The 23,376-nt window shown below is 35.5% G+C and overlaps 1 protein-coding gene and 1 long non-coding RNA gene across 2 annotated transcripts; one reads left to right on the plus strand and one right to left on the minus strand.

Moving 5' to 3' along the window:
* Window positions 1-808: 808 nt before the first annotated feature.
* Window positions 809-22,086, minus strand: sdr16c5a (short chain dehydrogenase/reductase family 16C, member 5a). Its single transcript, NM_212878.2, has 7 exons — window positions 21,750-22,086; window positions 21,258-21,597; window positions 15,792-15,923; window positions 15,576-15,675; window positions 14,991-15,135; window positions 8,011-8,136; window positions 809-1,009 (listed from the first exon to the last, which is right to left on the minus strand). Exons 2-7 carry the CDS (start codon window positions 21,576-21,578, stop codon window positions 913-915), a joined length of 921 nt encoding a protein of 306 aa, NP_998043.2. The 5' UTR covers window positions 21,579-21,597; window positions 21,750-22,086; the 3' UTR covers window positions 809-912.
* LOC141377797 (uncharacterized) lies at window positions 3,053-6,679 on the plus strand. Its single transcript, XR_012390680.1, has 2 exons — window positions 3,053-4,244; window positions 4,299-6,679. It is a non-coding gene; the product is annotated as an uncharacterized lncRNA (long non-coding RNA).
* Window positions 22,087-23,376: the final 1,290 nt, after the last annotated feature.

The following is a 23,376-nucleotide window of genomic DNA, read 5'->3' on the forward strand; positions in this document are numbered from 1 at the left end:
CAACTTAAACCTTCAAACATTAATGGAATGCAAGTTCCTGCACAAAAAAAAAAAAAAAACATTAAAAATAAATGAAAGGCAGCTATAACATCACAAAAAAAAAAAAAAAAACACTACAACACTAGATGGTGCCATCAGCATTTAAGTGTGATATCAGATCTATAAAAAAGGAGAGTTGATCATTGTGTGAGAATAAAAAGCAATTAGTCAAAGCACAGAACAGAACCATACCAGCCACATAATTACATTCTCATTAGATTAATCAGTATACTCTTCCTTTTGACAGGTTCAAATACAAATAATAACTAACAGGTCAACAACTGCTGGAACAAATGGATAAGTAATTACTTCACATATCATAATAAACACGATTATTCAGTCCACTATTGCACATCTGACATTGTCATTTCTGATATTGTCAAGCACTGCATTTGAAATGACACACAAATTAAGTCACAGCCATGTCTATGAACACTATGAAATCTAGCATTTCATTAACAATCTTATTTCATTACAAAAAAGCCTCTTTCACCAATATAAGGTCACACTTTATTTTGATGGTCAGTTTGTTGAATTTAAGTTACATTGCAACTAATTCTCATTAGATCATAAGTAGACTAGGTTGGGGAAATGGCTGGGGTTTGGGTTAGTGTTAGTTGACATGTACTTGCAAAGTTTCTTATAGTCAGTTAAATGTGTGTTGAAGGAGCAGTATCAACAGATATTAAGCAGACAGTCTACTAATACTCAAGTGGACCATCGAAATAAAATGATAAAATATAACACCAGTAAGTAAATCAGACTTGGACAGTTTTTAATATGATTTATTTTTAAGAGGCTCTGGAATGTGTGGCAGAGGTAGTTACAAAAAAAATTCATGTGTGTTAAGACATTTAAGTATCAAAATTAGAATTAGTCTCTCTTCTTTTCCCTTCCTTTGAAAGCGTCCATGAAGTTGAAGGCCCCGAAGTACATACCCAGGATGACTGATTGTTTGTATGGGATGACACTGTGAAGAAGAAAATGTTCATTTGCATGAGGATCAGTGAACGTGTTATTAAAATATTACATTTTAAATACAATTTTAAATATTACATTATTAAAATCATATCCATGCATTATTCTACAAATAGCTCATTGGAACAAAAACTGTTTAACTCTCTTTTGTTTTTGTATCATTACACATCTCCTATATACAAAGAGAGCATGCAGTGATATAATCATTTTAAATTGCAGCATAGCAGCCAGAAAAAGAGTGAAAGGACAATGTACAGGACTGAAAATAACGACCAAGCCTGAAAACGAGCTCATTCGCACCTAATTATACCCTAATGGACAGAGACTCAACACTCCTGGCGTCATTCTAGAGGAATAGTAACACGTCTAATATGTGATTTAATTATTTAATTGATGGGATTAGACTCTGACACGTTTCTGTGAAAAGACACAGAGGACATTAAAATAATAAAGAGTGCGTTTTTCCTCTTTCAAATACTGCAGCCTTCATAATTACGACTGTACTGTCCAAAACACATTCAAGACTGAACACAGATTGGAATTAATTGGCCAATTTTATGCAATGAAGTCTGTCTCATGGCCCACACAAACAGGTGCTGCTTTATCTTGCGGGTTTGTCACTAATGGTATCAGTAATTGTCGCAGCTGCATAAGTAAGAGCTTCTTAAGGGTCCTTCGTGTTCAAACCGCAGCCGGGTTAAAGTTGTTATGAAACAGGCAGCAGTACAGATGAAACAGAAAGTTCTACAACCTGTGCCATGTGTTGTTGTATTAATACGAAACCGTGCGTTTCTCCTTAGGCGCTGTTTACACAAGTGCATTTTCTTCTTTAAAATGTACACGTTATATTACGATTATGCCTGGTGTCCACAATACAACCAATGAAAATGGAGCTTTTGATGCTTTTTGATGCTTTTAAATACTTAAGACCGCATTTGGAAATGTCCCTGTGAAGATGCTTGTCAGGAATATTGAAAAGACTCAAATAGACCTACCTTTGTTTAATACATTTTAAAAGTAGCCTATTTTTTTTGGCAGGGTATCTAATTTTGTGTTTTCTGTTGCAGACCATTTCCTTTATTGTAGTTAAGTTGCGACATAATGGAAAATGCAAATAAAAAAAAGAAAGTGATTTCCAAATTTACTTTAACTTGTATTTTACTGCAGACGATATGAACACAAAATATTTCATGTTCATTTCATGAATTTAATGTATAAAATTTGATAAACATTTTTCAAATGTGGTTGGAAAAAGTTTATACTTCTAAAGTCTTCTCTTTCTTCACATTCTCTAGAAATAGCCATACATGTGCTTATAACCTCCCGGTTAGACTATTGTTACTCTCTATATTTTGGGCTGCCTAAGTCTCAGATCGCCTACAGCAACTAGATTTGAACAAAAAGCCCGAAATATGCACATCACTCCTATTTTGAGGTCTCTTTATTGGCTATCTGTGACACAAAGAATCAAATTAAAAACCCGTCTCTTTGTGTATAAAGCCCTACATGATCTGGGCCCCCATTATTTATCCCAACTGATTATTGTCTAACTCCGGTTTCCCCCACAGTCCAAAGACATGCGGTACAGGTGAATTGGGTAGGCTAAATTGTCCGTAGTGTATGAGTGTGTGTGTGTGGATGTGTGTGGATGTTTCCCAGAGGTGGGTTGCAGCTGAAAGGGCATCCGCTGCGTAAAAAAAACTGCTGGATAAGTTGGCGGTTCATTCCGCTGTGGCAACCCAGGATTAATAAAGGGACTAAGCCGACAAGAAAATGAATGAATGATTGTTGTCTAAACTCCACCCAGACACTTGCGTTCCGCTGATAAGTTTTTATTAAAAATCCCTAAGGCCCGCCTTAAAAGTGAACGTGCATTTGCCATAGCAGGTCCTCGACTCTGAAACGTGCTGCCGTTAAAAAAAGACTGCCACAGCCAATTTTTAAGTCTAAATTAAAGTTATTGTTCTTGTTTTTAATCCTGTCAATGTGGTCAATTGTGGTAATATATTTAAATTTCTTCAGTTTTTTTTTTTGTTACACCTTTTATGCTCTCTTAAATTTATGTGCCTGCTGTTATTTTTTATTATGCCGATACTGTTTGTTTGTATTTTCTTTGTAAAGCACTATGTGCGGCCCTGTGGCAGTTGGAAACGTGCTATATAAATTGAACTTGAACTCATGTTTTGTCAGATTAACTTCATTTCATTTGTAAATATACATCCTTTACTGTCATTCAGACCTGCAACACATTCCAAAAAAATGGGGACAACTTAGGGCTAGTAATCAGGTAAATCATTTAAATAATGATGTGATTTGAAACAGGTGATGTCAACAGGCGATTGTAGTTATTTTTTGGTACAAAAGCAGAATCCAAGAAAGGTCTAGTGCTTTAGGAGCAAAAATTGGCAAAAGATCGCCAGTTTGCCAACAAATAGATAAGAAAATTATTGAAATGTTTAAAGAGCCCATATTATGGGTTTTTGAAAATTCCCCTCCATGTAGTGTGTAACACAGCTCTAAGTGAAGTGAAGTATCCAGCTAAGGCTTAAATCTGTTAGTGTACAGTGTTTAAAACTGTTGATTCATCTATAAAAGAGTCGACTCATAGTGCTTTAAACGAGTCGCCTTGATACCGATTCATTAGGTGTTTCGCCATGACGTACGAACAAAACCAAGTTATTCACGTGCACGTGCAAACCCGGGAGATTTCAAACCTGAGGCCCCGCCCTCTGACGCAGAAACCCAGACACACACACACACACCCACAAACACACACACACACACACAAACATGCCGGTCGATTGAAGTCACACTGCAGATGGATATATTGAGTCTCTACCCAAAGATGAAACCTCAGCATTATAACCAAGCAGTTGGAAACTACTGGAAACTTCATGATACAAAGAATACTTCATCAGCGTTTGTTAAAGGAAGGATCAGTAAAGAGTAACTTACTGATGGACGTCAGGATTGATTTTTCTTCCTCCATTTCTCAAGTGTAAGTACTTGCGATTAAAGTTGCCTCGTTGACTCTAGCTTGCAAATGTATTTAGTTGTGATTTGTTACTTGTAACCGCGTGTACTGTATCAGGTTAACTGGCTATATTCTCTTATCGCGTGCAAAGTCACGTTAAAAACGTGACGCGTGCTGCTTTGTTAACGGAGTTCCGTGGACAAGGAGTAGTGTGTGTGTCTGTGTGTGCGTGTGCGCGCGCTGTCGTCCGGAGGTGTGTGTCTTTGTGTGTGTGTGTGTGTGCGCGCGCGCGCGTTGTTGTCCGGAGCAGGGTTAAGTGTGTGTGTGTGCAATATGTGTGTGTGTGTCTGTGAAAAGAGCAGAGTGAGAAGCTAGGAGATCTCCTCAACTGTTTTTGGAGTTTTTGCTCAATAAAATAGTTAGTCGTCTGAATTTTCAAGTCCATAGTCTGTATTTACATTGACCCACTGGCAGCTAAAATCTAAATCTATAATGTTTCTCAAAGAAAGATATTTGGATATTTTATCTTCAAAAGTGCATAACATAATTAAAAAGATTCAAGGAATCTGGAGGAATTTTAGTGCATAAAGGATAGGCACAAACCCAAGCTGAACTAGCATGATCTCAGATCCTTCAGGTGGTACAGCATCAAAAATCATCATTCATCTATAAGCAATATTACCACATGGGCTCAGGACTGCATTGGCAAACCACTACTTGGTTACTTTGGTTACCAGCGTCCAGAAACATCACTGACTTCTTCAGGCTCGGAGGCATCTGGGAGGGACATCACACAGTAGAAACATGTGGCCAGATGAATCAGTATTTTTAGGTATTTTTTGGGAGAAATCAACGCTGTGTGCTCCGAAAAGACAAAACAAAAAGGATCTTCCAGACAGATACGAGCAACAAATTCAAAATCCAGGGTCTGTCATGGTATCTGCTCGTGTCAGTGTCCTTGGCAAAGGTAACTTACATTTCTGTGTTAGCACCATTAATGCTGACAAGTACATAGAGGTTTAGGACCACTATATGCTGCCTTTAAGATGACTTCTTTTCCAGGGACTTGCATGCATATTTTAACAAGACAATGCAAAACCACATTCTGCACACATTACATAGTCCTGGCTTCAGATTAGGAGTATACAGGTAATTGACTGGCCTGTCAGCAGTCAATTTTTGCATTTTTGTCTGTCTACACTGAAACACAACATCAGGGTTTCCACACTAAAACAGGATACCACTCTTTGGAATTCTTAAAACAATCCATTCTCGTGGTTGGAAGGGGCCAAAGTACTGTGGGCACAAAGTACAGCCATAACAAAACGTAGGTGTTTCAAAACTGAAATGCTTTAATTAGGATGGAGGAAATCAAGAACTGCAGGCTGGCAGAAATCAAATGAAATCTAAAGTGTGTTTATCTAAATATCAACCAAGTAAGCGATACTAAAAAGAAAAATTCCTCAAAAAGAGATTTACACACAGCGCTTCACTCCAAGCACCACTCTTATGCGTTTACCCTCAGGTAAAGCAATGTTTCACACTGTAATTTAGTAAATGAGTTCATCATAGTGAATAAGCAGAGATTGCCTAAAGCTGACTTTCTACTTTCTGCCAAATAAGAAGTAAAAGACTGCAAATCTGATGCAACCCACCCAACAAGATGGAATGCATCATAATCGTAACTATGAGCGTGATTTTTTGTCTTAATAATGTTAATTATTTGCTATGATTAGCTCTAGAAAACATCCTGCACAAAAAAAACTTAAGTCTGATAATATTTTTTTTCTTCTGGAGAAAGTCTTGTTTTATTTTGGATAGAATAAAAGCAGTTTTACATTTTTTAAAAGCCATTTTAAGGTCAAAATTAATAGCCCCTTTAAGCTATATTTTATTTTAATAGTCTACAGAACAAACCCAAGTTATACAATAACTTGCCTAACTACCCTAACCAGCCTAGTTAACCATATTAACCTAGTTAAGCCTTTAAATGTCACTTTAAACTGTATAGAAGTGTCTTGAAAAATATCTAGTCAAATATTATTTACTGTCATCATGGCAAAGATAAAATAAATCAGTTATTAGAAATGAGTTATTAACACTATTATGATTAAAAATGTGTTTAAAAAAAAATCTTCTCTCCGTTAAACAGAAAATGGGGAAAAAATAAACAAATATATATTTCGGTCTATATTATTAGGCTATGAGGCAAGTTGTTTTATGACTTTTTTTAAACCTAATTATCTAAAAAAAAAAACGGATTAAATCACTAAGCTTGGGTTAAGAATGACCCAGAAATAGTAAAATAAATTTAAGACATAATTAAATTAAATAAGTTGCTAAAGAACACATAGCTAAGAATATCATTAGCTATAAGCAAAGGTGAAGTCAGTCCGAGAACACAATGAATCAGTGTTCCTGTTATTCATTCAGTGTTATAATGTCCCTGGGCAGATGAGTAAATCCACACACCTGTCCTGTCCTCTAAGATCAGCGCACCAGAAACAGTGTCATTATGTGTCACTGCTTAAAGCTGAACTCTCAGACCTTTAGTTACCCTTCAGACACTTCTCAGACTCAACACCCTCCCCCTCTTTCACAATGCAGCAGATTTCTTTTGACATCAATATACTATAGTGAACTTGTACACTGACTTACTCTACTAACTTACATGTTTAACTTCCAAAATAACTGTGCCGTAGGGCTTCACAATATATTACTAAAAAAAAGCAGAGTGGACATGCTGCATTTCTGAACAAAAATAAAACATTAGTAACAATTTCTGTATGGTTGAAAGCAAAACGAGAGCAAAGAAGAAACTGTACTCAGCTTTTGAGTTAATTGATTGTTCTTGGTCAATGTTTTAGGTGGATGTAACTAGTGGAGCAAAGTAGCAGTGATATTGACGTTTTTAGCTTGTTTACATTGTTAAAATGTGTTTTATGCAACAATTAAACATTGCTTTTGAATTGTAAGGCTGTTTTCTTCTCCATGACATAATATGATCTATTATTTTATCATTTTCTAAAATTTCGTATTGCATTTTAAACATCGCATTACTTAGCATACTATTTATTTTCTACAATATGGCACAGCCCTACTTTGCTGCATGTACTAGTGGATCTGGGGATGAACTTGAGTATACAAACCAATTAATTTGTAGGTCTCCGCCTCTTCATAAACATAAGGGAAACCCAGTATATAGAGATGTCAGCAATATATGCTATTTATTTTCTGTCAGTCTTAGTACAAAATGTAACTTCAAGGGGTAAAACTTTAACCCTCCTTTTAACACTGTTCACCCTTCAGGTCAAAAATGACCCGCCTTTTAAAATAAACTTCTAAAATAAAGCAGCTAAATTTAATTTCAATCCTCAAATCGATTTTGCATGAAGAAACCATTTACACATTGTGTAAACAAGGCTGCAGAATGTTTTCTCCACTATTATGGAATCTCAAGAAAAAAAAAAGGAAAAATTGTACATTATATTAGATTTATTTCATAATTTAAAAAATATTAGAAACAACAATTAACCTTTGCGATTTTTACTCAATTGCTTTTGAATTTCAATCATGATTAGTCTAGTCTCGAGTGACATAAGCTCTTAGAAATCATAAAAAATTCTATATCCATAAAACATTTCTTATTAATATCAATGTTGAAAATGAATGTGCTGCTTAATATTTTCAGAAAACCCTGCTACTTTTAAAAAGCATTTATTATAACAGAAAACCTAATAGAAATGCTTTTTTGGAGCACTACAAGTTTGGACTATGAACATTAAACATTTCTATCATGATTGCAGTTGCTTAAAAAGGCTTTGTAACTCGTTTTGAAGACATAAGGAAGTATGAAAGACATGAATAACAACAAAACATTTAAATATGACATTTCTACAGAATAATATTTGTAGTATAGATATAAAACTAGTATAGAAAAAAATTACTGGTAAAAAAATGCATCAAATACTAAGAGACATTTATTTATTCCAAGTTTGATATACTTTGAGTGTACTCACCCTTTTAAAGCCATTAAGAAGTATAAGGACCTTGGCAGTAAAACGAAAACTTGGTCGGTCAGAATGGCACTGACAATCCTCTTAGCAACATAGTCAGGCTCCAACATCGGCATCAGTAGAGGCCACCTGCACATAGAGTAAAACATGCTTTGATTCACAGGACATTTTTTATTAAAAATAACCCAAAATTACTGTATGATTGGGTTACACAACTTAGTAGTTTTACTGGGTTGGTTTAAACCTGGTAATTTAATATGCATTTCAGTCAGTCGAAATTGGATCAATTAGATGAGGAAGACACATTCCTGTTTACCCCTGGTGTTTTAACCTATCTCTTTAATCAACTTTAGAAAGAAAGACTCTATGGATTACAGAAAATGTTATGTAGAACAGCAGCTTTAATTTCGGTCAAATCTATAAAACTACATGTGGGGGTTTGTGTCGGAACCAGGACTTCCTTTTTTCAATTCCACCATCCTATAATGTTTAATAAGTTGAGTAGGGAGAGAAGAAGTGTTCTTTTGTGGCTATTTGGACTTACCCAAGCCATTTAAACTATGAAAGCAATACATGTGTTTTGACAGCACCTGGGGGACTGTTTACAACTGATATTAAGATGCATTTTTAGTGATCAAATCACAAGTGAACAACACTAAACAAGTGTGGACAGACAAAAATTTTTTAGCTTGTCCACTTTCAACCGCTAGCAATGACATACCAATGAGGAATTCATAAAGCATTCATGGCAATCCCTCACGCAGATATAACTGATAATCCGGTATCACTTTACAATAAGGTTCATTAGTTAATGCATTTACTAACATGAACTAATCATGAACAACACATGTACAGCATTTATTAATTATAATTGAACATTTACTAATGCATTATTAACATCCAAGTCCATGATTGTTAATATTAGTTAATGCACCATGAGTTAACATGAACTAACAATGAACTACTGTTGTTTCATTAACTTACGTTAACTAGCATGAACAAATACAGTAGTTAATGTATTGCTCATTGTTTGTTCATGTTAGTAAATGCATTAATTAACATTAACTAATGAACCTTATTGTAAAGTGTGACCGATAATCCTAATATAGTAAAATACATGACAATCTATGTAAATAATAATACAAAATTAAATGTATTTAGATAATGTTTATGGCGACACAGGGGCGCAGTAGGTATTGCTGTCGCCTCACAGCAAAAAGGTCGCTGGTTTATGCCTCGGCTGGGTCAGTAGGCATTTCACGTGGGTTTCCTCCAGGTGATCCCGTTTCCTCCTCAGTCTAAAGACATGCGATACAGGTGAATTGAGTAGACTAAATTGTCCGTAGTGTATGAGTATGAATGAGTGTGTTTGGATGTTTCCCAGAGATGGGTTGCAGCTGGAAGGGCATCTGCTGCGTAGAACATGTGCTGGATGAGTTGGTGGTTCATTCGGCTGTGGCGACACCAGATTATTAAAGGCACTAAGCCGAAAAGAAAATGAATGAATGAGATAATGTTTACGCAACCCTTGACTAAAGTTATGTGAGAGCATGTGATTGGCCACGAACACAAAAGAAGTAAAGGCTGAAACAATAAATTTTTTACCCTAACCTAAGCATAATTTATACACAAACTAATAGAATAATAATACACAAAAAACACTAAAAATTGATAATAAAAACTAATGCCTTGTAGAATTTTTTTCAATTCATATTGCAAAATAATCAAGTATAGATATTTGTTAAACAAATTTCCATGACTTTTCCAAAATGTTTATTTCATTTTACTGTACATTGTAAAACACAAAAAGTTAAGATAACTCAAACCATTTGAGGAAACCGATTGCAACAAACTATTTAAGTTAAAAAAACAATCCTAATGAGTGCTGTAAACTTAATCCATTTAAGTAAACAAAGCAATTTTAGCACAGTAAAACCCCATAAATAAAGAGAACTCAAACCAACTGAGTACTGTTGAACCCAATAAGTTTAGGCAACTCAAACCATTTGAGGAAACCGATTGCAACAAACTTGCTCCATTTAAGTTGAAGTAATGAGGTACAGTATTTAATTAACTCATTTCCTTCAACACTGAGTTCAAAACCCTTTTCAAATGAGTAAAATTAACTTTCAGTAAATGTTTATTTCAGTTGATAAAGTTGACTGTTGGGTTTTACAGTGTAGGTTTATTTGTTTTTCAAAAACTTTTCCAGGCCTGAAAAATAGCAAGTCAAAATTCCATGACTTGAGAGTTTTCATGACCATATAAACCCTGCATATCCATAGACACTTCGTCATTTGAGGTCATTTTTCAAAGTGGACAAAAGTGAGATTCAAATACCAGGTGTGATTGAGATTGTGCCTCTCTTGTCTATTTAATACGACCGACCAAAACAAATCTGTATAACAAAAGTTAAACGGGCCCTTAAGGGTAAAAGTCCAGGGAAATGTTTAGGTATGGGCCTTTTCTGATCTTTCAAACTAATATTGAGAAAGAAGCTCTGACTAGTAACATAATAATATGAGGAGTGGGTGAAAGTTTCATTTACACTTGTATATACCACACCTCTTGCGATCAGATGAACAACAAAAAAGCATTTTAATGCGAAGTATAAACATGGCCAAAGGACACAAGGTACAAATGCAATGCTAATTTCCAACAGCACCTGAAGAAAGAAAAGTGGAATGCTGGGAACATTTTAAAACTATTCAGACGACATCTGAAGGTTCCATTAATACACAAAGTTTACACAGCCCCTAGTGACATTACTAAGCATGCATGGACAGCAAAGGTCCATGCTGAAGGCTATGAATGGCATAGTAATACCAAATAGCTGCTCTCCTAAACAAGCTGCAACAAACAGTTTACAGCAGAGATGTCCAAATTTGGTCGTAAAGGGCTACTGTCCTGCAGGGTTTAGCTCCAACTTGCCTCAGCAGACCTGTCTGGACATTTCTAAAATGCCTCATTAGTAGGCCCACATGGAATCTGCGCGCGCAGGATTCCGCAGATTTTCCGCAGATTTTTAGCCCATTATAATAAATTCTGTTTGTTTACTTGAGTAAATGTGTAAATCGGAATTTATTCAGTTTTTATTAAGTAATTTATTACTTTTTATTTAATATATTAAAGTGTAACAGGGCTCGAAATAGCGACCATTTTGGTCGCATATGCGCCCGAAAATTAATCTATGCGACCTCATAATATATTTGGGCGCATTAGTGCGACTGCAGATAATGGTTGTAGTGCGACCTGTTTTGATTTTTTGTAAAAACGTGCTGAATCGCTCTTCCCTGCCGCTATATTGGTTCATATTAGCTGTCATTCACACAAGGTATTCCGCTGTCAGATGACAGGGAAGGAGCTTTTATGACCACGGGAAATGCAAATGGCTGAAGAGTGAAAACTTAAAGCACACAGGTTTGCAAACCCCACCTAAAGTTGAGGCGCAGATGAAAGCGATCATGACACGTCACGTGGTGAATAATGATCCGCCAGCTGAGATCAATCGAGTACGCGCTTCTTGGAGAAGGTGCTCGAATCTCCATGCGTTGCATTCACTGCGTTTAGGGCAAATGTCTGCTAAAAGTCAAATCTAGTACTGTTCATATCATCGCCAAAGAAGCTTGCCTTTACTAAGTTTACACTGAAACTGCGGCTCATAACAATGACCAGTATTGCGCCGATGGTTAGCACAAGAATCCTGCTCTGCCTACTCATAAATTGGGTAGGCTGACTCGCCAGCTTTTCCACTAACACAGAAAAATGAAGATCATCTCAGACTGAACCTTTAAATTGACACAAACTGAAACCAAAACTTTTAAAGAGTGATAGAAGTGAGACTTTACTTACTTTCTTTTGTCTATTCTTTTTTGAGGTGTATGTTATTTTTATATTTATTTACTGATGACTGCTTTGCAGCTTTCATCATTGAATTGAATGATTTATTATAATCTTTTGTATGTTTTGTTGCAGAAATATTATTTATTAAATTGACATGCATATAAAAACAGCAGTACAAAATAAATATTTCTTTCTGCAATGCTTCATTTTTGTTTGATGCAAACTATACAATTATTTTTCATAAAGTAACAGACTTTTTATAGCAGAAAACCTACATTCATGCACATTCAAGGCAGCATCATAATGAGAAATGTAATTCATTGTTACTATTATTGTCATTTTTTATTATCATTAATATTCTATGGCCTAATTATTAGACATTCATTTTGGAATTATTGCACACAAATATCAATGTCTTCGCAGCATTAGTTAGATAGTTGTTTCTGGTTTTTGTCAGTCCTATTAATGTTGTTTTAAAATACAATAAATCCATTAAAAAACAATTTGCAGCGGTGCTCATTTATTTTTGGTGGGTGCTCCTAAATTTTTTCTGGTGCTCCTAAAATTTTTTTGGTGCTCCTAAATATTTGAAGTTGGGAGCACTGGTGCTACCAAGTAAAAAAGTTAATTTCGAGCCCTATGATACTCCGCTGGATACTCCTAAAAAAATTCCGCAATAATCTGCAGATTTTTACCAAAATTCTCCGCAGAAATAGCAAAAAACGTCCGCAGATTCCGTCTGGCCCTGCTCATTAAGGCCTTGATTATCCGTTTCAGGTGTGCTTAATTATGTTAAGAGGCACAAAGACTCTGATCAAGTTAAAACAAGTTTTTAGTGTCCTCAATGCTTTGTCAAGCCGCATGAAGCACAGTCTGTCTTTATTTTGATAGTATACATTTGCAAAACTGTGTGCAAAACCATTCCTACAGAGAGTGTGATTACATCCAACTGGAAAATCACAAAGACTCGAGAAAAAAATGTTCTCCTGACAATCCTGTTTAACGGAGAGAAGATTTTTCCACACATTTCTAAACATAATAGTTTTAATGACTCATTTTAATAACTCTAATAACTTATTTCTAATAACTGATTCAATTTATCTTTGTCATGATGACAGTAAACTATATTTTACTAGATATATTTTAAGACACTTCTATGCAGCTTAGTGGCATTTAAAGGCTTAACTAGGTAAATTAGGTTAACTAGGCAGGATAGGGTGATCAGGCAAGTTATTGTATAATGATGGTTTCTTCAGTAGACTATCAAAAAATATATATAGTGTAAAGGAGATAATGATTTTGCCAGATTTCCTTGACTAGACAGGCTGCATAGCAGTAGCTGAAAGGCATTTGTCTATTACTTGCAGCTTACTTTCAGTTACTTTTCGGCTTCTTCTTTTTGATGTTGCTTCACAACTTGACTCTTTATTGGGGCAGTAGCAGCTGGATGACAGAGAGAAGACTTTAGATATGATGTATTACCATGTCACACGTACCTTCAAGCTGCAAATTTTGCATATTGGATGAACTAAAAAAAAAACTGGAAAAAAAGTACACTACACTGGCTGTGGTTCCTCTGGTTGTCAACAGCATGTAATGCCGCTATTTTTTTTAAAGTGCTTTTTATTTTGTTTGAACATACATTTTTGGTGTTTGGTTTATTCTTGGTTTTGTTCTTCAATATGAAAGTCAATATCATAAAGCTGTGGAAAATAGAATGGCAGAAAGCCAGATGAATGAAAATGGGTTGGACACACTATTTTAATCACTTCATGTATTGTTTGATGATAGATTATCGTTTTATAATGGATTTAGTTTGATAGAATTTTTATCCAAATTTTTATCCTAATTTTGATGTGTTTTTTGTTGGTAAATCTCCCTTTTATAGTTTTTCTAAGTTGCTTTTTGCTTTGGTGAATTTCTCACAACAATTAGTAAAAACGTGTCCAATGCTCAAAATGGATAGCTCATTCCTCAAAAGCAAGTATTCATTTCAATGAAAAGTCACTGTCATCAAGATGAAAGCCCTGACACCATTGTTTATCAACAAGATAGTCAAATGGCTTTGTCACGTTTTCATTATGACTGTACATCTTTTCCAATGCAAAAAAAGTCTTTGGTTTTTTTAAATCTTTTAAAAAAGATTTTGGTGACACTTTCTGAAAATGCTCAAGAGAGCACTATATACTATCTGCATAGCTGTTTGTAAACTACAGTGAAGTTAAACATCACTGCATTTAGTGAGATATCCGAGTACAAGACATTAAATATGTATGTTTCACATTTTTACTGCATTTGCTCTTTGCAAGTCTAATTTATTCACAGCATTGTGCAAAAGAATAAATACACCCTTATTTACAACAAACATAAACTTCCTTTGGGTAGAGCTGTGCACAGCTGTAAACAATATTGGAACTGAACCTACAACATAAAGTCTGTAAATCATTCATAAAATCGTTCGATTTAGAAGACATTTTGAGGAAAAATGTATTTTTTTTATTACAAAATTTGCTTAACAGATTTTGACAACTTTTTCAACATTTTTGTAGGTAATAACTCAAGTAATGAAATAAGGACTATTAGTTTTATATGGAATGGCTATTCAGCATTAGGACTGCAATATTAATCCGGGGTCGCCACAGCGGAATGAACCACCAACTTTTCCAGCACTTTTTTACGCAGCGGATGCCCTTCCAGCTGCACCCAGAGGAAACCCACGCGAACACAGGGAGAACATGCAAACTCCACACAGAAACACCAAGTGACCCAACTGAGGCTCGAACCAGCGACCTAGCTACCTTCTTGCTATGAGGCGACAGCTCTACCTAATGCGCCACTGTGTCGCCTCAGCAGAGAGTTGTATGAAAGCAACTGATGCATGTCCAAAAGCACTTACAATTTGTTGGAAGGAATGAGAAACTGCTACTACGGTGTGCACAAATGACTTTTTGTTTGAGAAATGCATCAACTGTTGTGCAAATGTAAAGTGTTGTGAAAAATACACCAAAGCCACTGAGAAAAACTGTAATAAGAGAACCAAACAAAAGTGATTGGAGTGAAACGAGTTCGAAAAAAGCGGTTATTACAAAATTGCAGTTATCACGACAGCCCTACAGAATAAAAAATGTGTGCCATCTTACTTTGTCCCACATCCATCAAACAGTCCTGTGTTGATCAAGAATGGGCAGACAATCGTGGTCTTGATTCCATCCTTCCCTGCTGATAACAGCTCAAGGGCCACTGACTCGGCAAAACCCACAGCAGCAAACTTGCTTGCGCAATAATCTGTGTTGAGAAAGATAGGAGACATCTGTACAGGCAGTAGTGGCAACCAGTTTCAGGCATTTCAAACAGCTGCTCACTGAAATCTCCTTGTAATAGGACCTGTGTCACAAACTATGATAACAATGCACACCTGAGGAACTCACAATAATCACTGTAACATCTCAGATATCCACTTCCTGTTAGAGAGTGTACACTTAACACATGCCTGAGGGTGTATAACTTTTACATACATTCAAAGAATAATGCTTAAATTGTACACACTTTAGACTGTGATCTATAAAGATCAACAAACATGTTTGACAGATCTACAAATACATTTTTTTTTCATGTTGACAAACATGAAGAAAAAAAAAAACATCTGTTTTGCCAAGTATTTTGTGTCATAGACTTAAAGCCTGAGAGGACTTTGTTGTGTAACAGATTAGAGGAGGTTACATTACCTGCCAATCCATTGACACCTATCAAGCCAGCAGAGCTTGCAACACTGACCAGATGTCCATGGTTTTTGTCCATCATGGCGGGAAGAAATGCTTTGTATGTCTGGAAAAGAAACATGACCACAAATGGACACTTACGCAGAATAAAGGGCTTCAAAATGAGAGATATCACTGGTCAAATCTGATAGTAGGAAATAATATTTAGCCGTCCAATCCTACCCAAAAATGGGACATTGCATTCACTCTCAGTGTCTTCTCAATGAGGGCATCAGGGGTGTCCATGAACTTCTTACCACTAACAATGCCAGCATTGTTTATTAATATGGTGACATCACCAATTTCACTTTTTACCTAAAAGCAAACAAACAATATTAGTTAGGCCTGTCAGAATAATCAATTTATCGACTTATCGCACAACACATGGACAAGACCTCAATCATTTTTGGTGATACAATACAGATAGCCCATACATAAAAAACAATTCTAGCAATATTTTAACTGATATTTGTGCAACATCTCTATCGTAGGTGTCAGTATGGTTAATAAAACACTATCATGATTTCCGCTACATTCATTCTTCCATGGGCAGGCGCCACACCAAAATTCATCCTGCCACGGCTACATTACAGCTTCTCATTCATTCAGTCATTTTTTTGTTCTGAATAACAGGTTATAATCACACCAAAACGTACTAAAAGGTAAGTGAATTATAACAGCGCAAACTTTCTATAACCGTAGTAGTGTTGTGCGTTATTTTTTTAACTCTTTAGAGTAACATGCTGACTGACAGGTGCGTGGGGCCAGCAAACATGACGTAACATAGCTTTCATTTAAGATGAACAGTTTCCATAATTATACTTTATAGATAAAGGTATGACTTTATTTTGCTGGAGTTGATGGTCGTTTTACTTCATCAATGCCGTTCTGTAGGTCTATTGGAGACAATTCTAATAAATGTTGGAGACATACTTGTTACATAAATGCTCTAAATCGCACTTCAGCAGTGTTTTTTTGAGAGCGCACAAGAAAATCTGCACTTGAGCAGTGTGAGGGGGCGGTGCAAGAAATCAGCGCGAAAGCAAAGAGATTGGCATGCTCGTATAACATAAATACGATCTCGAAATTTGCCATTGAAATAATGCCATAGGTAGTTTGTAGATTTTAGTAAAAGGTCTGCCGCCACAGCTGGAAAAAAATCCTAGAGGAAACTGACTATAGTATGCAATAAAAATAACTTTACAATATTTTCATGTGGCTGACAACCGAAAATAGATCTAGTACCAAATATAAAAGTTTTTTTTACCTTGAATATATATATATATATATTAACATTTCTTATTATTAAGTGAGGATAATAAGTTAAGGATTATTAATTTAGGAATAACTTTCAGATGAAGATTCCAATTATTAAATTGTTTAAATTATTATAATTAAATTAAATATTCTTAAAAATATGGAAGAGCGTACTTGCATTGTGGCGATATTATATTGTCATTCTGGCATTATATAATGAGTGGCATAAAATTTTGTGTAAAATTTTAATCTTAAAGTGACAATAATATTGTTTATCTCAATATATTTTGGTGCAATATATCATACAACAAAAAATAAGTATCATGACAGGTCTAAATAAGAGTAAAACAAAAGAGAGATAAAGACATGAGATTTTTTACTAGTTACAGGGGACCGAGGCCCCATTTACACTAATACTTTTTAGTTTAAAAATGATCCACGTCCACACAGGCATTTTACCTAGCGTTTCTGAACAGCTCCCTGTCCACACTGCACTGCTGAAAACGCACATCACGTGACAACACACACTCTGGCATGCACTGCAGCGTATGCGCACACCTGAGCCCCAGGCAGTCAGCGGGTGCATTGAGCACAGAACCCCAGGTGAGAACTGTGTATGTCCGGCGGTTCATCGAGAATATAGCCATGGATCTAATCTCATTATATTTGTTAAAAGTGATAATTAAATCAACTTGTTGTCTATATCTGCCAACATATTCCCTGACTTTGGTCTTTTGAATCTATTAATTTTTCTCAGGTAACGTGTTTTGACTGAGCGCAAAGATAAGTTGATATATTAATTTATGTAACCACATACACTGATTCTGCACATTTGTCTGATAGCTTGCCTTAATTTCCTTGTATAAACTTATTGTATATCACACTTTTACAATGGTCATTATTGATTATTAAATGTGCAAAAGAGACAGGGTGTGTTTTGTATTTTTCACTGAAAATGAAAGGAGGTATTTATGTTATAGGCTTCCTTTTTTGCGTTTTAAAACTAAAACAAATTAGTGTTAACAGGACCTTATTATGCTACTTTTTACAAGATGTAAATGAATTCTCTGATGTCCCTGGAGTGTGTATGTGAAGTTTCAGCTCAAACTACAACACTAATAATTATTTACAACTTAATGAAATTGTACCTTTTGGGCTTTGATCCAAATTGTGACATTTTAGTTAACATTGCTTTAAATTCAAATGAGATTGTGCTCTTTTCAAAAGGGGGTGGAGCTACAAACGTCTATTTGTCACAATAGTGACAGTCTCTTTGCCTATGGAGTCTACAGCCTTCATTTCTGCATCCTAAAATTCGACAACCATAATGCCTATAAGTTGCTGACATTGTCTTTGGCTGGTATGGTGTGAAAACTCTAATGGCGAATGACTTCTTCTCACTCAAGGGTGTTTATGCTACTGAGGAAGAGATTGTCACTAATCAGCAGGGCCTTCCACCACTGATCACATGTAAAAAAAGGGAAAAAGTCCATCAAAATGTTTCTGCAGAATGTTTTTATCAAGTGTAATTATAAAAAAAATACAATAAATTAGTTCATTTGTACCATTAGAAGCTGGATTTACACTGCTGCAACAAAACTTTGTTTCAACCCCTTATAAAAGATAAGCAAACTCACTTAGGTCCACATTTGAGTTTGAAACTGCAGTAAACTAATAAAGCATTGTTTCAAAACAACTTACTCTTCTATATAACCCTTCATAAACAATGTCATCAAATCATAAACAATAGCATTATATGCTTTCTATTGTATGTGACTTTAAATCAAAATTAGTATAGCATTTACCATTTAAAAATGACTGCAGTATACAGTATGTGTAACTGTGTCACAGAGTGCATGTTTACATTACAGCACAGAATGATTTTAATTGGTTTTCTTTTGCACAGATAGTAGTTAAATCGAAATACAAACACTTGTGTATGTGTTCAACAACATCTGTTTGTTTTTTTATATATAGAAATTTCTGTATAGGATAACTAGCAAACTGCAATCCTATCTAATTTTAGGTTGTGTTCTTGACCTAAATTTAACCTTACCTATGAGGAATAGCAAATGTGCAAAGTAGCCTGTAGGTACATTATGTTTTGGTGAGGTTTACACGAGAAAAAATGTGTATCAACGATATTAGACTTGATGTACTATTAATGTGGTCTTATATTTGGAGGTCAAACTGGTCTCTAAAATGTAAAAATGACTGACGTTTAAATAAAAAAAAAGCATTTGCTGTGTAAATCAGTTCTAAATATTATTTTCAGAATATCATAAGCGCTATTGTATTCTGCAATTTGAGCGCTATTAACAATGATAGGTAGCATAATTCATTTTCTTTTGCAGCTTTTATATTGACTTTCTATCTGCACAGGGATTTAGCTTTGCTGCTGGGTGAGATTCTCTGTGGTCATTATTATTATAAAATAAAACCCTGTAGGGTGATACCGGATCCCCTGATTTATGCAAAATTCCTCATAACTTGGTCACGGATTAATTTGCAATGATGCCCAGCTGACTTTATAATTTCACTAATGCTGTTGCCAATTATGGAATTAATCAAATAAATGACATTAAAGTTAGATTCAAGCTGATATAAGAAGAAAGTAATATGTGAAACTAACTGTTCAAGGAGGCATGACAACTGAAAAATAAACGTGACTGGCATAAATAATAGATTAATATATAGTTAGCTTAGGGCAAAACAATATATTTTTTCAGCATTGATATCGCAATGTTTGCATCACCATCACAGGATCTGCTATGTCGAATCGAGATTATAGTTGACCAGGAGCCATAGTAGAAAACACTCTTGATTTGTTGAGTGATTGCAAAGGTTATTGATAAACTTAATGAACTGTTTATCGTTTACATGTTTTTAAGGATTTTAAGACATTTTAAGACAAGCAAAATAATTAGGCACAAGAATTATACTGTTTTTAACTTTAAAAAAATAATGAATTGTTATTACATATACACTACCTGACAAATGTCTTGTCGCCTATAAGTTTTAAGAACAACAAATAATAGCTTGACTTCTAGTTGATCATTTGGTATCAGACATGGCTTATATGAAAGACAAAGACCTCCAGATTACGCTTATTTTACCAAAATAAAATATGATAATGCCTTGATTTTAATTATTTAATTAGGACAGTAAGGTCTGACTTTGTTTAGACAAAAGTCTTGCCACTTAATAGAAATAATGTATAGTATATAGAAAATAAAGTCACAGTGCAGTGGAAAAACCATTAATATTGTGTATGACTCTTATGAGCTTGGATGACTGCATTCATATATCTCTGCAATGACTCAAATAACTTATTAATAAAGTCATCTCAAATGGCAAAGAAAGTGTTCTTGCAGGACTCCCATCAAGATTCTTTGGATGCATCTTCAAAGCCTCCTTTATCTTACCCCAGACATGCTCAATAATGTTCATATCTGTGACTGGTTTGGCCAATCCTGGAGCACCTTGACCTTCTTTGCTTTCAGGAACTTTGATGTGGAGGCTGAAGTATTATTTCTTGTTTTTAAATGTAAGTGCTTACATTTATATTAGCGAGCCTTTGTTATAGGTCAGATGCGAGCCGTCAAATGAGAGGTTTGGGGGATGTGGTCGATTTGATGTACAAGCATTTGGCTGGAAGCTTGATTCCGTGGCTCCGCCTGTGGCTCCATCTGGTAGTCTCTTCTGTGCATGCCCAGGCTCCAATTTCAGCAGTGTTTTGCGACAGTTTGTGCCCATTATGAGGCGTTTTGCCTCAAAGGGTTCAATGGAAAAATGTTGCGTTGTCCTTATTTTTTTTTACAGTCATTGATTCTGATGGTATGATAACCTTGGATAAAAATATCACGATGTCACGATATTGTGATCACTGCTCCAAAATATTTTTTTTAAATGTAAACAGCAACTTTTTTGTTAAGAAACATTTTAAACATTTTGGATCAGTAGCCTTTGATTTGCAGGTTCCTTTTCTGCTGTGGATACTATTGCCTTAAAACTAAATAAAATTGTTATGAAAAACATGTAAAATAATAAAATAAAAACTTTGGTGGTTTTAAAACCCTGACTTTTCTAAAATGCCTAGTTTATTTCTTCTTTTACACATAAAAGTTTGAAACTTATAACCACTGACTTCTATTGTAGTAAAAACAAATACTATGGAAGTCAATGGTTACCAGTTTTCAGCATTCTTTAAAATATCTTCTTTTGTATTTAATAGAGGAAAGAAGCAAACAAAGGGGTGAGTAAATAACAGAGTATTTTCCATTTTTGGTGAACGACCCCTTAAAGCTAGTACTAAAAAGCATGCATGGTTTTGAATGAAATACTCTTCATTCCAGCAAAACAACTCACAGCGGCGGTTTGAACTCGGCTTACCTGATCTGCCACTCGATACACTGCTTCTCTATCACTGCAGTCACACTGGTAATAATGTACCCTTGATGCCCCTTTTTCTTTAACCTGTTCTGCAGTTTCTTTCAAGCCGTCCACATTAATGTCCCACAGCACCAGTGAGACGTCCAGTGAGGCAAACTCAAGGGCCATCAGTCTGCCAATCCCACTGCCTGACCCGGTGATGAGCACAATCTCTCCAGACACATCTTTCTTCCTCAGGGGGATGAAGAACTTTAGGAATGCTTCCAGGTTGTAGTAGACTGTCAAAAATATCAGTCTAAGAGTCTCCAAGAGAATGTTCATTTTGAGGTGTGCAGGTAACCTTATCAACAACATGACACACAGAACAGTGAGTTAAGACAAGCTAATACAAACACTTAAGAAACTAGTGAAATGTAGTCAGAAACAAAACAGCTTTTTTCAACGTTAAAACTTATACAGATAAAAGTAAACTGTAATGCTAACAGGGCTTACCTTTCTGTAGGAGATAAGTTACAAAGGACCCGAATGGTGAGTCGTTCCCGTGAAGGTCGCGGTTGGTAAATAAATATTTGTTCTTCACATTAACATGAGAAAAATACAACGAGAACGCGCGCGCGCGCACTTTGTGAATGACGTTACTTCTCCCTTCTCCGCTTCTCGTTACTAGAGGGACGGCAAGCTACTTCGCCAGTCAGTAGTGCAGGTTAACTGGAGTTTACTTGATTCTGTGTTTTAGATCTACGGGAAAGGACGGACGGACTGACAGGGCTGGGAAAGGCTGAGAAGCACTGCTGTCACGTGGCTCGGCGCAATCCACGCATTGGCTTGTGGGAGTTCAAGTATTTACTAAAGTATTTATGGCGTTTTGTCGTGACTTGTTTGAGCTGTTCGACTACACAGCAGTCTCATAGACATAATCTTATTTTAAACTGTGAGATACAACGTATAATTTGCACCTTTTTTGATTTAAAAGACATATTCTTTAAGCGGCACACACGTTTCAAGAAGTTTCAAGAAGTTTGTGTAAGTAGTCTCGATTTGCCTGCTGTGGTAACATCTGGTGGTATGAATAAACTTTTTCGTCTGTTTATTTCGTCTACTTAACCACAGAATGCGTCATAATTAATCTTACTTGTTAATATATACAAAACATTTGAAAGTCGACAGCTCACAGCCACTGAGTTAGGACCATAATGCATTTCATACCGAAGACAAAATTGATTAATTTAAAATAAAGCTGAACTATGCAATGTAAAAAAATAAATAAGAAAAACTTTAGTAAAAATTGTTAATTTCATTATTTATTTTAGCTGTTTTTATTTTTTATTTTTACGAGATAACTTATTGAATCCGTTTTGAGCAAGGCTGTAACAAAAAAAAAAAATGTGGAAAAAAGTAAGCGCTATGAATACTATCCGGATGCACTGTAAGTGTAATTACATTTTCACTTTTAAAATAATAGAGCACAGTTCAGGATCCCATTATTAATGGTGGCAGAAAAATCTTTTATATGACCATCCCCCATTACACTTAACATGCTGCTTTTTTTTATTTAAAAAAAAAAAAACTGCAAATTACGGAAAGATCTGCATCTGTTTGGCAGCACATGTGCCTCAAATCCTCACAAGACATACACATTTTTACAAAACACGCTGTATTTTCTCACAACGCAAACAAATTATGCTGCATTTTCTCACAACACTTTTAAATAGCAAAGAACACATCTAAAAAGTTTCAAGGGGACCCTAAAATGTGACAGACCCGGCTGTTTAGGTTATGGTTATTTAGGTTATTAAAATACAGAGGAAAAGTGAAAGAGGATGTTAAAATAAACAAACAAAAAACTCATCTTTCAAAGACCTAACTTCACTGCAAAAGTCATGACACAGCGATGTCCGTCACGGTTTTGGGTCTGCTTACATTTCCGTTGTGTCCCATGCTATTTGCAAGTGTTGTGAGAAAACGCAGCATGTTTTATTAATTTGTTTGTGTCATGTGAAAATTATTTCATTCATTCATTTTCTTGTCAGCTTAAGGCTGATTTATACTTCTGCGTCAAACGCTGGCATATGCTACGGCGCTGACGCATAGCCCTTCGCCGTGGCCATCGGCGTCGCTG

Source organism: Danio rerio, chromosome 2, assembly GCF_049306965.1.
Source record: "Danio rerio strain Tuebingen ecotype United States chromosome 2, GRCz12tu, whole genome shotgun sequence".
Classification (NCBI taxonomy): Eukaryota; Metazoa; Chordata; class Actinopteri; order Cypriniformes; family Danionidae; genus Danio; species Danio rerio.

Coding starts and splice junctions, on each gene's coding strand:
- sdr16c5a (NM_212878.2), bottom strand. CDS start 21,578: ATGAACATTCTCTTGGAGACTCTTAGACTGATATTTTTGACAGTCTAC. Junction 15,924..21,257: donor TGTATCGAGTGGCAGATCAG/GTAAGCCGAGTT, acceptor GTTTGCTTTTAG/GTAAAAAGTGAAATTGGTGA. Junction 8,137..14,990: donor TTTGATGGATGTGGGACAAA/GTAAGATGGCAC, acceptor CTCTATGTGCAG/GTGGCCTCTACTGATGCCGA.